Below are 17,043 nucleotides of genomic sequence, written 5' to 3' on the forward strand. Positions count from 1 at the left end.
TGGGGCAGGACTGAGCACCAGGGTGGGTTCTAGGGCAGGGCTGAGCACCAGGGAGGGTTCTGGGCTCTGGGCGTGGTTACAGTGCTCCTCTGTGACGTGTCAGGTTGACAGGAAAGACCCAGACTGAGCTCTTATGTGTGAGCAGCTTACTGCTGCCCCAGTGTCAGTGTCTCCCACGCCCCATCTTACACACACACACACACACACGCAGACACACACAAACACAGAGTACACTTATACACGCACACACTACACTAAACCCCCTCACATGTGCTACACTACACCCCCACACACCGCCCGTTGCCCAGCCCCTCCAGCTCTGGCCTGGCATCACAGGCCTCTCAGTCCCTACCTCCCTCCCTCCCTCCCTCCCTGACTCTTGGAACCAGAGGTGTCTGGAACCCAGCCCAGTCCATCCACCCTGGAGTGCCCAAACTCAGGACAGGACAGAGCGCAGCACCAAGGTCACACGCTGGCTCAGGCAGCACACATGGTCGTCCCCAGCTCACGTCAACGCTTCAAAACACCCCCCAAACATACATACACATCGGCTGTATTCAACACAACAGCTGACCCAAAGCTCTGTCCACTTGGTTCGATGCTGGCATCTTTCGTAACTCACCGAAAGGTAGAGAGAATGATCCGGGGTTCGGAGGGTTTAAGAAGGCCTAACGTGAGGGTCGTATTTTCTCGGACGCTGGTCAGGTGATCTCAGATGTGCCATCTTGTCATGTGGTGGTTTAGCACGCACTGGATCCTGGTGCCCAGTGAGGTTCACAGGGACGATGAACAACACCTTAACTCAAAGGAAGGCGACGGAGGCTACAAAGCTTCCACGCAGCCTGAGTCACCAGGGGTGTTGCAACGTTAGCAATGAGCTAATTATGGTGCCTCTGGGTTCGAGAACTACGAGAAGCTACAGTCTCACACAATGAAATAAGTCATTAAAAACACATGAAACAGAGAGCTGGAGAAGGAGTGAGAGCGTGGAGGATACGGCTCAAGTGAAAACAGCTTTGTCTCGTCTTGAATGACTACGCGTTCGAGCGGGAAAAACAGAACTGTGCTATGGAATCGTTTTCAAGGTTCTGCTTTCTCTGCAGAAGACAGATTACCATCAAGAAAAATCTAAAGCACTGAAAGAGTTATTGGCGGTGAGTACAGTAAGTCTCAACTTTAGAATATCAGCATACTAAAATGCACAGGAAAGGTCTGAGAAATTCTCACCAATTCCCTCAATGCAATTATTCTCATTTAGTCTACTTAGCTGATCAGTTCCTACATTACCAAAATGTCAACCTCATTACCATCCTCATGTAAAACGCTAATGATAGCTACTAAGAGTTCAGACTCCAAGAATTTTCCTCCCCGCCCCCGCCCAAATATGACAGCAACGATTTATATCGCCGTCCTGCAGGGTATATTAGCCATTTGGGACAGTGTGACTTCTCATATTTACTTTCATCTGTAATAACCCAAGGTAAGACACTATCATATTTCACCCCACAGTCAGAATCTGAAATGATTTCTCCCTTTCCCACGTTGACCGCGTGTGGGTCCTCTGGAGCAGAGCCAGGAATGCAGATAGGATTCCTCACTGACATACAATAACTTGGGGGAGAATAAATATGCCCTAATTGAGAGAAATGATGTAATATTGATCTGGGGATTCTGAACCTTAGGCATCGACGCACTGCTGCCGGTGCTGTGACATTTAGAGAGCAGGAGAGGGAGGGAGGTGGGGATGGGGGAGATGAGGGAGGGTGGGTGGTGCAGATGGGGGGAGAGGGAGGGGATGGGGGGAGAGGAGGGAGGGGATGGGGGGAGAGGAGGGAGGGAGGATGGAGCGGATGGGGGGAGAGGGAGGGAGGGTGGTGCAGATGGGGGAGAGGGAGGGAGGGGATGGGGGGAGAGGAGGGAGGGAGCCTAGGAGCTTCCCTGCTCTGAGAAACCAGAGAAGCACATTTCCTGTACGATGGTTTACATATACGTACGTAGTACCCCTATTATAAATTGAAGATATTGTATTTGCACAGTGATATCAATTCACAGACAGGAGATCTATGAATTCACAAACTGTTGGTTGCTTTTCAATGGACGGACAACACAGTCGGCAAGTCAGGATGATTATGAAGGGACAGAAAGGGTCAGAACTCATATTCTTCAACTAGTTACAGCATGGAGTCCTACTCTTTAGTGTGTTCATAAAAAGTGTATCTGTTGCAGTGCATCTTTCTTGCTGTTGTGTTTAGTCTGAGATGAACTGAGTGGGAGAGTGGCAAGATGTCAAGACATGACAACTCATGATCTTCCAATTACTGGAAAGAAATCAATGGGCTTCGTGTGAATTTCTGTGACCTTTTGACCTGTGACCTTTTGACCCTGAGCCTTCACACATTTTCAAAGGTCAAAGATTTTCATGATTTATGAACCGAACGCTGCAGTGTTCAAATAGTGTAAGTACACGGGTTCACATTATTCTGTCACGGTCCTCACTGACCCATCTCTCTCCCCCTCCCTCTCCCTCTCTCCCTCTCCCTCCCTCTACCCCTCCCTCTCTCTCCCTCCCTCTCTCCCCCTCTCTCTCCCTCTCTTTCCCTTTTCCTCACATCACGTTCTTCTGGGGAACTTATGATCGATAACCAGCATTCATTATAAAAAATGATATCTGAAATTGGCTACGAATCTCAAATAACAAATATCACATTTCAGTAAACAAATCCATATTGCACAGACACTGATGTATGGCTATTCAGTAGGTCTCAAAAAGATTGAAAAGTATCAAAAAACGCAGTCTCTATTAGATTATACTTTATTGTCTGCCAAATCAAGAATTAGTTTCCACCATGTCCAGTTTCTGTTGGGAGGTGGGTATACATGGAAAGCTTGTTCTTGTTCTTGATCATTGTTCTATGCTTCTACGAAAGCAAGTTTGGTTTACATTTCTTCAACCAATTGTCAATCGCCATGGAGTCAAAGGGACCTACTGACCACAGAAGAAGTATTGTGAAAGTCTTCATGTCCTTGAGACGGAGTTCAACTCTTTTCAACACTGACCTGCTTGGAGGACAGTCTCTGATTCAGCTCCCAGGAGCCACAGAAGTCTTAATGCTGTTGTTGACGTCACCTTATTGTGGCGTCTCCAGCAGCAAAAGTCTCCTCCCTTCTCCCACTCTGGGGCCTCAGTGATGTCAGAAACCACAACGCCTGAACGTCAAGTGTCACTGGGTGGAGCGTGTAAAAATGGAGGATGTATAGGTGGTGGTGACAGAGGAGAAAGGGGGACGTAAAGCCAGGGCCCTGAGTGGTGCAGCTGGCTGGTTACACACCAGCCAGAGGAACAGCCCTGTCTTCTGTGAGGCACAAGAAATGTCAGGTTTCTTTGGGTCACATGGTTGGTTAAACAAATAAGCAGGATCATTTAGAAAATTATAGAAACTATTTCCGGATGTTAGGCCTAATCACTAAAGCTAACATCACAAGCAGTGGTTACTTATTACAACACAGGCAACATGCTTCCCCCGTGCAACCTGATAGGTTAAGTGGTCTCAAGAAAATGATTAGAGGATTATTATTGTTGATACTTTCAGTTGAAGCCAAGTTTTCATTTCAATTTTGCTGAAGCGCGTCTGACTGAGTGAAACACTCTCCTTTCTAGAACAAGAATGAAGTGATGTTGTTACTCTCCAATGATCCCCAGGCTGTGAAAGCATACCTCGGGTTAGGAGTGGGGCTGGGAGAGAAGGGTGAGGAGAGAAGGGTGAAGAGAGAAGGGTGAGGAGAGAAGGGTGAGGAGAGAAGGGTGAAGAGAGAAGGGTGAGGAAAGAAGGGTGAAGAGAGAAGGGTGAAGAGAGAAGGGTGAGGAGAGAAGGGTGAAGAGAGAAGGGTGAGGAGAGAAGGGTGAAGAGAGAAGGGTGAGGAGAGAAGGGTGAAGAGAGAAGGGTGAAGAAAGAAGGATGAAGAGAGAAGGGTGGGTCGTTATTGCCCTTGTGCGTTGATGGGAGCCTGCTGATGAAATAACGCAAGGCTAATTCTTCTCCGCAAGAGTAGCCACATCTGCCGGGTTTCGAGGACAGTAAATCGGGTGATCATTTATGATTAGATTCAGTGGGGGCAGTGTGCAAACGTTAGCAGATAGTCTTGTGCTTTTATGGAGACTGGGATGTGATAAGGGAAGTGGGGGTTGGATGAGGGTGCACCCCCCCCCCCCCATGTTAGCAGAGATGCTACATGTTCTGGCTCTAAATCAATCACCTCTCTCTCTCTCTCTCTCTCCCCTCTCCCCCTTCCCCCCCCCCCCCTCTCTCTCTCTCTCTCTCTAACTCTCTCTCTCTCAGTACATTTACATTTAGTGTTGGTCATCTCCTCTACATCCTTCAAGAATTCAGCAAGGCTTTAAGGAAGGACTGCCTGATCTTTATCCAGTCAAAGGTTAATACGATTACAACATTTACTTGGGTACTGCTCGGACATTCAGACTGTATTACTGGATCGGCATCAACACAACTCAAGAGAACACCTTGTACCTAACTGTGTAACGTAATTACTGACTTGCAGAGATATCTGATTTGTCCTGCAGTGTGGGCTAGGGGAATCCATGCCCACCCAGTGCCAAGCAAAGCATTAACTAAACTCATTTTAATCAAAGCCGTCGTGGCAGATCGATTGTCAGCGCAGATCTTCATCCATTAGAGAAAAAAGAAAACAAAACAAAGAGGTAGGGAAGAACAGAAGAAAGACGTGTTGATTAATTCCGGACGTCGTCCCCAGAACCTCCCTTCTTTCTCCCTCCATCTTTGGAGCTTCCTAAGAGGAGCCCAGTCTCCCTCTCTCTCCCTCTCTCTCCCTCTGACTCTCTCTCTCTCTCTCCCCCTCTCTCTGTCCCCCTCTCTCTCTCTCTCTCTCTCTGACTCTCTCTCTCTCTCCCCCCTCTCTCTCTCTCTCTCTCTCTCTCTCTCTCTCTCTCTCTCTCTCTCCCTCTCTCTCCCTCTCTGTGTCTCTCTCCCTCTCTCTCCCTCTCTCCCTCCTCCTCTCTTTTGCGCTAGCCTAATTAACTGTCAACGAAAGCCATTTATGTTTCTATAGTTTATGAGCGGATTAATTTTAAAAAGCCTTTCAAACCGCCCCCCCCCCCCCCCAAACGGAAAGGCCTCTGACAGCCCCCTGGTTTAGGAGTGTTGACATGAGCACGGTATCAAAACTCTGGAGAGCAAGTGACAAGGACTTGTTTAGTTGGATCTTCAAAACAGGCTCCTCGATCTATAATAAATGTGTGGAAAGATACTATCTAAGAACGGGTTGGCATCAAAAACCTTGTACTACTGACTATTAAGATACAATGTCTGTGAAAATCCTGTCCTTAGAACGCACAAAGAATACTGTAAACCGATTATATCATATTTGTGCCAAGCGTTGGTGGATTAAGATTTTGGGCAACGTGACAAAAATAAATCTATGTTCCATACAACGTTCTTGGACATTAAGATAACAACCAAGGCACATATCAAAAAGGCACCATGTTTTGGTCATTTAATCTAATTCACGATTTCATAAATAAGGCAGCATGGCTGAATGTACCACACAACAAAAGTATTGACTCATTTAACAGAAGACCACATCTGACATTGAAAAACATCTGATATATATACTGATTTTACTCAGACTGTCTCTTTAAGAACGGCCAGTAAAACCAGTTATTCCCTGGAGCGTTTGGTTGTTCAGTAGACCTGCCAGAACTGCCTGTTAATGGATTGCTGAAATCACAATCCATCCTCAAAACATTTAATCCGATAAAAAACACGAAAAGCTTTTATCTGTCATCAATTTAAACTCAAAATGACTAGCGCCTATTTTCTGATTGCCACCTTTTACCTCCACAGCCTGTGTGTATCACCCATGACAAATTTACTTCAAAGAAACTCCTATCATGACCCATTTTCTCTCCCATCCGCAGCTGCGTTTTCATCCAATCAGAGAGCGAGAGGAATTTTCCCATGAGTTTCCATGTGCTGTGCGGCTGGTTAGGCACACTAAAGACTATCATTCATACTCTGGCTCTTCAGTCACCATCACTGGCAATCACCTACAGGGAATCGAACGCAACAAAGCCAGAGATAAAAGGCCTATAGTCTCACTCTCAAGGGTATCAACTCCCAACATTAGCCAGGTGATTAAACATGTGTAGCATCCATGTTGCAGAGTTAACGAAGGCACCTGCTGCAACTGATTCATAAGGTAAACCCGTGTCTATGCTGAATCTGATCTAAAGCTAACGCGCACGAGAGAAAATTCAGAGAAAGAAAAAAAAAAGTCCCTTTGACGTCAAAGTCCATTCAAGGGGGGTCACATTAAAAGCCATTCGACACCAAGACCAGAAACCTCACTGGGAATGTAGCTAACTGCATGTGATGGTAGCTCACTGCATGTGATGGTAGCTCACTGCATGTGATGGTAGCTCACTGCATGTGATGGTAGCTCACTGCATGTGATGGTAGCTCACTGCATGTGATGGTAGCTCACTGCATGTGATAGTGTCAAGAGATGAGTGTGCTTTCACACCCACCCTCCCGCTGGGAATTGTCTTCTACAACAGTCTGTCAAGCTGGCTTGAATGACCTCAGAGGAAGCTAATCCATGTGTGTGTGGAAATGTGTACAACATAAAACTGGTCTTACCTATTGTCATCTCCATGGTGCTCATTTTGTCCTCCGATGGATAGAGAATCTTTGGAGGCTTGTCTGTCAATGGGGCTGTTCAAAAAAACAACAAAACAAAAAAAACAACAGTAATATTATTTTCAACATTCCATATTAGTCTAGAGTTCACATACTTAATTTGAGGAGTGCCTTGACAATGTTAGCTTTCGTGTGTTTCGGGAGTCAGATGGCTAAACGGTGAGGGAGTCGGGCTAGTAATCAGAAGGTTGCCGGATCGATTCCCCGCTGTGCCACATGATGTTGTGTCCTTGGGCAAGGCACTTCACCCTACTTGCTTCGGGGGGAATGTCCCTGTACTTACTGTAAGTCGCTCTGGGTAAGAGCGTCTGCTAAATGACTAAATGTAAATGTGTGTGTGTGTACTGTGTGTGTGTGTGTGTGTGTACTGTGTGTGTGTGTGTACTGTGTGTGTGTACAGTATGCTGTGCATACTATGCATGCACAGTACGGTGAGGAGACAGCTGGAAGGGAAGTAAGAAAGCTGTCAAAGGATTTCCTCCATTCAAAGCTTTAAACATCAGTGTGCTTCAGAAGTTTGCCCGGCAACCATTTCACCAAGCAAACGTCGATGATTAGGATGAGTGTGCAATAGGAGTGAACATGGATTATAGGTTGGAGGGTGTTTGCAAAAGCTACCGCAATCACTTACAGTATTTGCTTAAATTGGGTTTTTACAGTACATAGCGGGGTAGTTTTTAAGTGCAAAACAGTATTTTTTTCTCTATGCAATTTTAATGCAATACGAAGACCTGTACTCAAATCCAACACCTTACTGCACGGAAAAACATATTAAAAACCAAACAAATATACGTGTTAAAAAGTATATCTTAACGTACGCTTTTTTTTACACTGACAATACAACTACATGGACTAAATCTAAAACCCAACATCTGTCCTGTACTGATCTGGCTCAGCCGTGCCATCTGAAAGTGTTAGATCTCTCAGATGAAGAGGTCAGATATCCGACCCCCCCTTGGAATACACCAAGCCCAATTAAGCAGTCACAGACTAACAAAGGATTTGCACTAAGGGGCACCTCATTATTATTACACACTAATTGGTTCTCCTCTTTACAGTGCCATAAGAGAATCCCTGCTATCTCGGTACTCTAATAAAGAGTATTCTGGGAAAAAATCTTTGAGAAATAGATTATGGCCTTGTATTTTAAAGGCAGGGTGGGTAATGTTGTCGAGAAGCACCTTTTGCCATATTTGCTGAGAGAAAATTCACATCCCGATAGCAACCATGAATCTAAAAGGTTGAAAGTAAAATGAAATAAACATGACCAATCATTCAGGCTGGACCAACACTAATCTTCGCATGTCTTCTAGCCCCTGTCTATACTTGGAACCCTTAAAGACGTAACATCTTAAATTTGGTAGTAATTAGCATTTGTCAAACTTTAAGCTGTTCTACCGGGCATTGTAAGATGTCTATAGGATGTCGTCAAAGGGATGTTGATGTCCCTGCTAGACCCCGCCCTCCATCCTGGCTGTCTTACTGTCTTCATCCACTGGGATTTCCCATCTACTTCAGATGTACTGATCAATTAACCAACGGAAGAGAGGCTCTCTAAAGCCCTTAAAGACCTTGGAAGCTCTCAAACCGATCACATGATGATGGATGAGAAGGCAAGCTTCGGAACAAAAAAGAAATAAATAATCCTGTTGGTTTCCTCCTTTTAACTTCCTCTACAGGACCAAATAATCTCCTTTCATTCCCAAGGGGGACGGCAGTAACTGCCCTCCAATCACGGTTCAGTAAAACCACTTGTCCACAGGTGGTCCCCACCAGACATGGATTAAAAGGAGGAAGTGAGGCCAGCCTGACTCTCCACATCCCTGTTCAGTATCAAAGAGTTCACTGAGGTTCAGCAGGGGGAGACCACACACTCCCATCTGCCACCCCGTCGACGCAACTGATTACAATATCAATTACACACCTGATGCACAGTTTATCCAATATAAAACTCAAGACTAGTCAGGAGCCTGTCATACATATGACCTCTCTATACCAGCCACATACAGGTCTCTGTATTACAGCTTCCTCTCCTCCTCCCCCTCACCCCTCCTCTTCCTCCTCCCCCTCTCCCCTCCTCCTCCCCCTCTCCCCTTCTCCTCCTCCTTTCCCCTCCACCTCCCCCTCTCCCCTCCACCTCCCCCTCTCCCCTTCTCCTTCCCCCTCCTCCTCCCCCTCTCCCCTCCTCCTCCCCCTCTCCCCTTCTCCTCCTCCTTTCCACTCCACCTCCCCCTCTACCCTCCACCTCCCCCTCTCCCCTCCACCTCCCCCTCTCCCCTTCTCCTCCTCCTTTCCCCTCCACCTCCCCCTCTCCCCTCCACCTCCCCCTCTCCCCTCCACCTCCCCCTCTCCCCTTCTCCTCCTCCTTTCCTCTCCTCCTCCCCCTCTCCCCTCCACCTCCCCCTCTCCCCTCCTCCTCCCCCTCTCCCCTCCACCTCCCCCTCTCCCCTCCACCTCCCCCTCTCCCCTCCTCCTCCCCCTCTCCCCTCCTCCTCCCCCTCTCCCCTCCACCTCCCCCTCTCCCCTCCTCCTCCCCCTCTACCAACCTCCTCCCGATTGACCAAGCTTTTCAAAGTCCAGGCATGAGAGCATCGTTGACATCAGAGTCAAGGACTCCTCCTCCACATTCAGTCTTCCGCCTGGATCCCTCTCATTCACGTCATTCAGTCATTCATGCCTGTTCTTACTTCCTGTAAAACAAAAAATGGCTCCAGTTGTTAGCGTGGTCTTGTGAAGAGGAAGATGGATGAGGATGATGGTCTCAAACAATGATCATCGGAGAGAGAGGACTCAAGGAGGAGGCTTTAGTAATGCAGTAAAACATTTACTAACAAATACCATCAATAACATGTATGCAAAAACTTGGTGAATTAAAAATTTATTTAACCACGGTGCAAATGATCCAAATTAAATTCAACGTCCCCCACTCGTGAGCAGAGCATGGATTCAGAATCAGCAGATCAGACTAAACTAAACAGGAATCCTACACCGCACACATGATGTCCTGTCCATCAACAATCAGCCACTTTCTTACATTTACATTTTAGGGTGAAGTGCCTTGCCCAAGGACACAACGTCATGTGCACCAGCCGGGAATCGAACTGGCAACCTTCAGATTACTAGCCCGATGCTCTACCCGCTCAGCCACCTGACTCCTGACTTCTTAGAACCTGTCTGAACCTGCATTCACACTGATTCTGTCCATTTAGTGTGTGGTGTTGTTTTCTAACCCTGGCCTGGTCTGAGATTGTGCAGCTAATGGGTCCAACCCACTAATCACTAGAGGGTTGGATGCAGTGCTCTCCAGGGGACATCCATTCATGTTGAGCTGATGGGGAAATTGCTTTAAGGCTGCCTTGCATCTCAGGAACTGAGCCAGGAGTCTTCAGTGATCCTTCAAAGTAAAATGTACACCGTAAAAACGACTCTCTGTAAGATAACGGCCTTTGCTTAACAAAGAGTAGGCTTCATAGATTCCTTTTTGGAGGCCACATATGGTATAATTGATCAGAGAGATATAATCAGGGGCAGTCCTCTTGCAGCGAAGGACATACGTTTTTATTAACGATTTTACATCATGTTTTGATACTATAAACAGACGCATGCAGCACAAACTGGCATATCTTAATCAAAAAAGATGATGACAATGCGATGGAAATCTATTGGTTGACCATAAAACTGTAGCCAACTGTAACTAAGGTTATTTCAGGGTTAGGGTTAGAAAGTCTAAGGTTTGACCGAACAAGACAGGCTTCAAACGCATGCAAGGGGGTCCTTGATTTTCAGATCAACTATTGACCTGACAACGGGCTAGAAAGAGAGAGACCTTCAAAAGGAGGAAGCACATCATAGCCCAGGATTTGGTTTCGATTTGAACTTCCAGACTCTCAGTAGATCGCCTTTCATCCGCCGGCAAACTGTGACCTGACGGCTGAGCCTGGTGGAGAGTGTGGTGATGCTAATTAGCTCCACCTGGAATGTCAGCTTCTTGTAATTACTATTTGTTTTCCACATCCTCCTAGAACAGAGAGATTATGTTGAATGGGTACTTGCTGGCCTTACTGGCAGCGCACTTTTTTACATTTTTTTACTTTTTTTTTTTACTTTTTTTACAACAGTTTTGATGTTGTTTAACACTAGTGTGCATCAGTCTGATCGTCTGCCATCCGGGGTTTGTAACTCGCACCTTAGATCCAGATCACTGAGAATGCTATTTAAATTTGATTTAATTTAATCTAGTTTCCATGGTGAAAAACATAAATTCCGTCTGATACATTTGTCTTTCACCCATTTCCTCTCCCGGAGCATACAGTCACGACTGTAAGCACACTTCACTGCCGCCTAACAAAACGCTGACAGTGTGCAGGGCTACGGCCCCAGACTTGCAAACCCCTCGTTTCTTTTTCAAATCAATGAAGGGGCGTGAACGACCACACGCTTCAAAGATCAGAGGTTGAGCACGGGGACTGTCGGCATCTGTAGTTGCTTACCCGTTCTCCAGCCTGTGACGCCCTACCTGCCTCTCTGCCTGCCTCTCTACCTGCCCCGCCGTCGGCTCATTAGTGACCCCCAGCAGTCTGTGATCCCGGCGTATTATCTAACATGACCGCTTTCCTATCTGACTCATCCATAGTCATCGTCACTCCTCCTTGTTCCAAAATGTGGTGCCGGCGGGGCTTAAAGCACATTAAACGCAACACAGCTTCAGGTGTGTTTGGAGTGTGATTGGAGCTATCTCTCCCGCGGTGTGGCTCATCATGCGCGGAGCGCTTTCCTTGAACGCTCGCTCCTTTGAGGAAACGGTGAATAATGAGCGCTAGCCTCCCTAATTAAAAAGCGACCCGTTCGTAGCCACGCATGATTACCCACTTGCGTTTCTTGAAGAATATATTTGCAACGGTGTGCAGGCTTAAACAGCACTCGGGAAAGAGGTTTGTGGGGGGGGCGGGGAGGGAGGGGGTGGGTGGGTGTGCATTGTTAGGGAGTGTTGCTTTGTGATGGGTGGGACGTGGGTTGGGAGGGGCGATCTAACGTGCGTGAAAGTATCCGTCTGACATTCCCAGCGTTGATTAGCTTTCATTCAAGGCCGCTAGGCTTGCACCGAAACCAATCATTTCAATCAGCAGCAAAAGGCAAACATTTGCATGGCTAATGTCTAGCACTGTGTTCAGCTGTGCCTGTAAACAAGCATATTTCCTTGGCTTGTTTTTGTTTGTAAGATATTTGTTTTAACATGAGCTAATTGGAAAAGGAGTCCTCATTTTGTAAAGAACTCTAAAGAAAGATGGATCTACGTTCCACACAGATTCATTCTTCCTGCAGTGTTGACACTGAAACAACCAATAAGAAAGTTTGTGAGGTTCATCAGGTTCAGAGACAGTTCATCTTAGAGAGGAAAGCCTGACCGCCTTACAATCTCCAGCACCAGTCTCCTATAGACTTTGGGCCAGTACCAGTCAGTCTCCTATAGACTTTAGGCCAGTACCAGTCAGTCTCCTATAGACTTTGGGCCAGTACCAGTCAGTCTCCTATAGACTTTAGGCCAGTACCAGTCAGTCTCCTATAGACTTTGGGCCAGTACCAGTCAGTCTCCTATAGACTTTAGGCCAGTACCAGTCAGTCTCCTATAGACTTTGGGCCAGCACCAGTCAGTCTCCTATAGACTTTAGGACAGTACCAGTCAGTCTCCTATAGACTTTGGGCCAGTACCAGTCAGTCTCCTATAGACTTTAGGCCAGTACCAGTCAGTCTCCTATAGACTTTAGGCCAGCACCAGTCAGTCTCCTATAGACTTTAGGCCAGTACCAGTCAGTCTCCTATAGACTTTAGGCCAGCACCAGTCAATCTCCTATAGACTTTAGGCCAGTACCAGTCAGTCTCCTATAGACTTTAGGCCAGTACCAGTCAGTCTCCTATAGACTTTAGGCCAGCAACAGTCAATCTCCTATAGACTTTAGGCCAGTACCAGTCAGTCTCCTATAGACTTTAGGCCAGTACCAGTCAGTCTTCTATATTTTCAACTTAAACAGTATCCGGCTATTCCAGTATGTCGACCAGCCAAACCGTGTCTAGATTTACACATGGTGATCCATGATACCGGGTGAAGAAACTGTCTGGGGAACGTAAAGCATCTTTATGAACTCCTTTGGGTGATTTAACTGCTTCTAAATGCTCATCAGAGTCTGCAGTAGTCAGTCTGCACTGATTGAGCCAATTATCAATAATTAACTATACTTATGACACGCGTTTTGTATCAGGGAAGGCATGAACATAGTGAAAGCATTTCTTTACAGTGTAGAGAACACATTAGCAATGCCTCTCTAAAGTTTCAACCACTAAATGTTCCCTCCAAAGAGAAATGTGTGTGTATTCCATAATCTTTGTATGAACACAGATCAGATTATGGATTTTTTCATGCTTTTTTTGCCCCCTCGTATACTTTGATATCTGGGTATAAATGTGCAATTGAGCTTTCAACCCAAGCAGATGTGACCTGTTCAATGAATGCTACTTACCGTGCATATTGTACAGCGGCAACATCTGTTATGAAGTAATTAAATTCATGCTAGTTTGCCAACCCTTTTGGTCTAGTAAGTCAGATGTAACTTCTTGCATGTGATAGGCAAATATAATGTTAAATAATATAATATTCGTTCATATTTAATATAATTAATAAATAATAGAAATGTATAATAACATTAAACAACGCATGTCAATTATGAGGCAAAAAATCTTTAAAAACGCAGTGACAGACAGCAGTTCTGGCATGCCGAGACTGATGAACAGAGACAATGGTATGGAGAGTATAGATGATAGAGAGAGTATAGATGGTATGGAGAGTATAGATGGTAGAGAGAGTATAGATGGTATGGAGAGTATAGATGGTAGAGAGAGTATAGATGGTAGAGAGAGTATAGATGGTATGGAGAGTATAGATGGTAGAGAGAGTATAGATGGTATGGAGAGTATAGATGGTAGAGAGAGTATAGATGATAGAGAGAGTATAGATGGTATGGAGAGTATAGATGGTAGAGAGAGTATAGATGTTATAGAGAGAGTATAGATGGTATGGAGAGAGTGTAGATGGTATAGAGAGAGTATAGATGGTAGAGAGAGAGTGTAGATGGTATAGAGAGAGTATAGATGGTATAGAGAGAGTATAGATGGTAGAGAGAGAGTATAGATGGTATAGAGAGAGTGTAGATGGTATAGAGAGAGTATAGATGGTATATAGAGATTATAGATGGTATAGAGAGAGTATAGATGGTATGGAGAGAGTGTAGATGGTATAGAGAGAGTATAGATGGTATAGAGAGAGTATAGATGGTATAGAGAGAGTATAGATGGTATAGAGAGAGTATAGATAGTAGGTCTATATAGCAGCAGAGGAACAACAACAGTGCACACGTGGAGGAGAAGACCATCCCTTGGGTAAGTGGAAAATGGATGATGCGAGGGGATACTTGTGTTTTAAGCTCAGCCATCTGACTCCCATACTTGTGTTTTAAGTGCCATAAGTGGAAATTGGCTGATCAACCCGGAACGCGCCTGACGACCTTTTTGCCCTTTTCATCAGAAAAAGCAGAAAAGACGGAAAATGTATTATTGATTCACGCAGTTTCCCCTCACATGCAGCCCACCCAAGACGATCAGAGAAACAGACATTTGGCTTAAACTTTAAATCTAGAGGTTTGACAGGCAATACCAATGTATTTCCCCATAATTAAAAAAAATGGATTCATCTTCAGCATAGGGCGTCATAAATCTCCTGATTTTTTCCTTGCCCGACTTCCCCTTCCGCCTCCATTAAATAGAAACAGGAGCAATCGATGGAGCCATGCTTATGTATACTTCAGAGAAAGCGTCTGGAGGAAACACAGGCTTGGCATGTTGCCTTCGCAACGTCTTCCATATCTGCCAGCTTTATCAATCCAAGATGGCCGACGTCAGTTCCATTAAGAGGTTTTGGCTCCAGCTAAAGAAATGAGAAACTAGGACGAAGTTAGAGAGGAGAGGGTTGGCCTTTTGGCTATAGAGCTTTCTCATGTAATTCTGAGGGGAAAAAAAGAAAACAATTTGCATTTGGCTCGCTAAGCTTTCAAAAAAATCCAAATCTTAAGACAACAAACCAAAGCGAAAGTAAACTTAGGGAAAGTTGCAATTATGCAGATGTGTGAACCAAGTCTGTTTTGTAATTAATCATGATTGCTTTAATTATGCACAGTTTTCACAATAATGAAGTCTATAACGAGGCAAACAGAAGTGCAGAACAGACCACGCAGCTTCTTCTACTGACACACAGCACTGTTCTAATTCGAGAACTTGCTGCAATAGATATTAAAAACGTCAATCTTTCTCCCGCAAATAACTTCCCACCCCCCCCCCTCTTTTTAGTTATCCAAAGTGCTGAATTATTTCACTGTGCCGTCTCTAAAACCACCCTTTGAAGTCAACTCGGTCGGCATTCTTACCCCTCACCAAATTGCCTCTGATATAATCTTTAATTAAGAGATTGAATGTTTTCTTTTTTCCTATTTGCATAAAAAATGAAATGGTTTGGAGCTGGGCTGAGCATTTCCCAAGGACAAGTGGTAAGGTCCTTGTTTAGTTAGCAGATCACTCATCAGCTGCAAAGAGCTAAATACGTTCTAAAACGCAAGCACGAACCCTCTGCACCCTCTTGAGACAAGCAAATCAAAGCTTCCATCTCACGATAGCGATAAGTGCTCAAAAATGGCGAGGCTCTTGGTGGGGGAGTTACTGGACTCCAGCCTCCAGCCTCACACCTCATTCCAAAACCACGACACTGTCGGAAGTCTGGGAGTCAGGTGGCTGAACGGTGAGGGAATCGGGCTGGTAATCTCAAGGTCGCCAGTTTGATCGAGCAAAATAACGTTGTGTCCTTGGGCAAGGCACTTCACCCTACTTGCCTCAGGGGGAATGTCCCTGTAGTTATTGTATGTCGCTCTGGATAAGAGCATCTGCTAAATGTAAATGTCTAAATGTTGTGACATCCGTTTGCTAACACCAAGTAAGAAAGTGTGCCAAAAGTTCTTTCTCGTCACGCGTTACAAAGTAAAGTTATGCATTACAAGTGCATCTTAGGTGATGTTACGGAGTAATCCAAAAGTAATGTAACTAGTAGTGTAAATAGTTACATTCTGCAGTGAGTAATCTAGTAAAGTAAAGCATTAAGTTGAGTAACTACCCCAATACTGTCTCTTGTCGTATTGCCTCAGAACCAAAACAACACGCCAGCTACTCCCCAAACATTCTTTGCAAATGGCCCCAGAGTGGTTTCTCAAGCTTCACAACGGGATGATTTACCGTTGTATCACGTTAAATCAAGCGTTCTGTTTATGTGACAACACTTGACTCTTAGCTCTAGACCATTTGTTTATGTTTACTGCCAACAATTATTTTAGCTGGTATTTGCAGGACAAAACACGCAAACCTTTTGCAAAAGCGCTGTAGATTTGGTGAATTATTCAATGTGGCTTTATAACACACCTCAGTGGAAAAACGCTCAAAACTGCAGAAGGCTGTTGAACGTGTTTTTTCCCCTCAACCAGAACATGACCGTGTTAAATAATGAAATGGTCTCTAATGGACGTTTCATAACATAAACAAGATTCAAAACCCCAACAACCAGCGTGGGGGTCTCATCGCAGAAACCACACACCAAGTTCTTTAACAGTCCAGCAAGTCTGAAACACCAGCAAGTCTGACCTTACCAGCCATCGCAGTCTGCATGTGTAGGCTTACCCCTATTAGCCTGTTATTTAGTCACTGTGGTCATCAAGACTGAGCCTTTAAAGCTGCTTTCAGGGCACTCATCATGCTATTACGGCAACAGCTTACTTTCTGTTCTGCCTATTAGCCCTGCAGTTGGAGAGCAGGACTGCAGGTCGGCATTACATCCAGCAGCTGAAGTTCTCTGGCTGGGGCCGCAGGGTCAGGGTGATGTCATACTATATTAGCCCTGAGTGCCAACCTGGGGTCAAATCAAATCATCGGTTGGCGGCTGAGACCAAAGCCTCCCACGCCTTTCCTTCACAAACCGTGACAGTGATTCCTAAACACTGTGTCCCCCCCCCCCCCTCCTCCTCCAGTTCTCCCCATTTCTACTCACTTCACCATCTCCAACCCTCCTCTCTTTCTCTCTCTCTCTCTCTCTCTCTCTCTCTCTCTCTCTCTCTCTCTCTCTCTCTCTCTCTCTCTCTCTCTCTCTCTCTCTCTATCTTTTGCTGTCCCACCCCCCCTCCCTGCTGCCAGGATAATCCCTAGGGGTCTGGAGTTAATCTCTCCA

General features: G+C 45.5%; 1 protein-coding gene across 1 annotated transcript in view; it reads right to left on the reverse strand.

Moving 5' to 3' along the window:
- The window catches only part of il1rapl1b (interleukin 1 receptor accessory protein-like 1b), a 116,680-nt gene that overhangs the window by 49,929 nt on the left and 49,708 nt on the right, over positions 1-17,043 (reverse strand). The window contains exon 7 of the mRNA XM_047031585.1: positions 6,675-6,749. Coding sequence (XP_046887541.1) covers positions 6,675-6,749 — 75 coding nt within the window. The remainder of the gene's footprint in view (positions 1-6,674; positions 6,750-17,043) is intronic.

The sequence above is a fragment of the Hypomesus transpacificus genome, chromosome 12, assembly GCF_021917145.1.
Source record: "Hypomesus transpacificus isolate Combined female chromosome 12, fHypTra1, whole genome shotgun sequence".
Lineage (NCBI taxonomy): Eukaryota > Metazoa > Chordata > Actinopteri > Osmeriformes > Osmeridae > Hypomesus > Hypomesus transpacificus.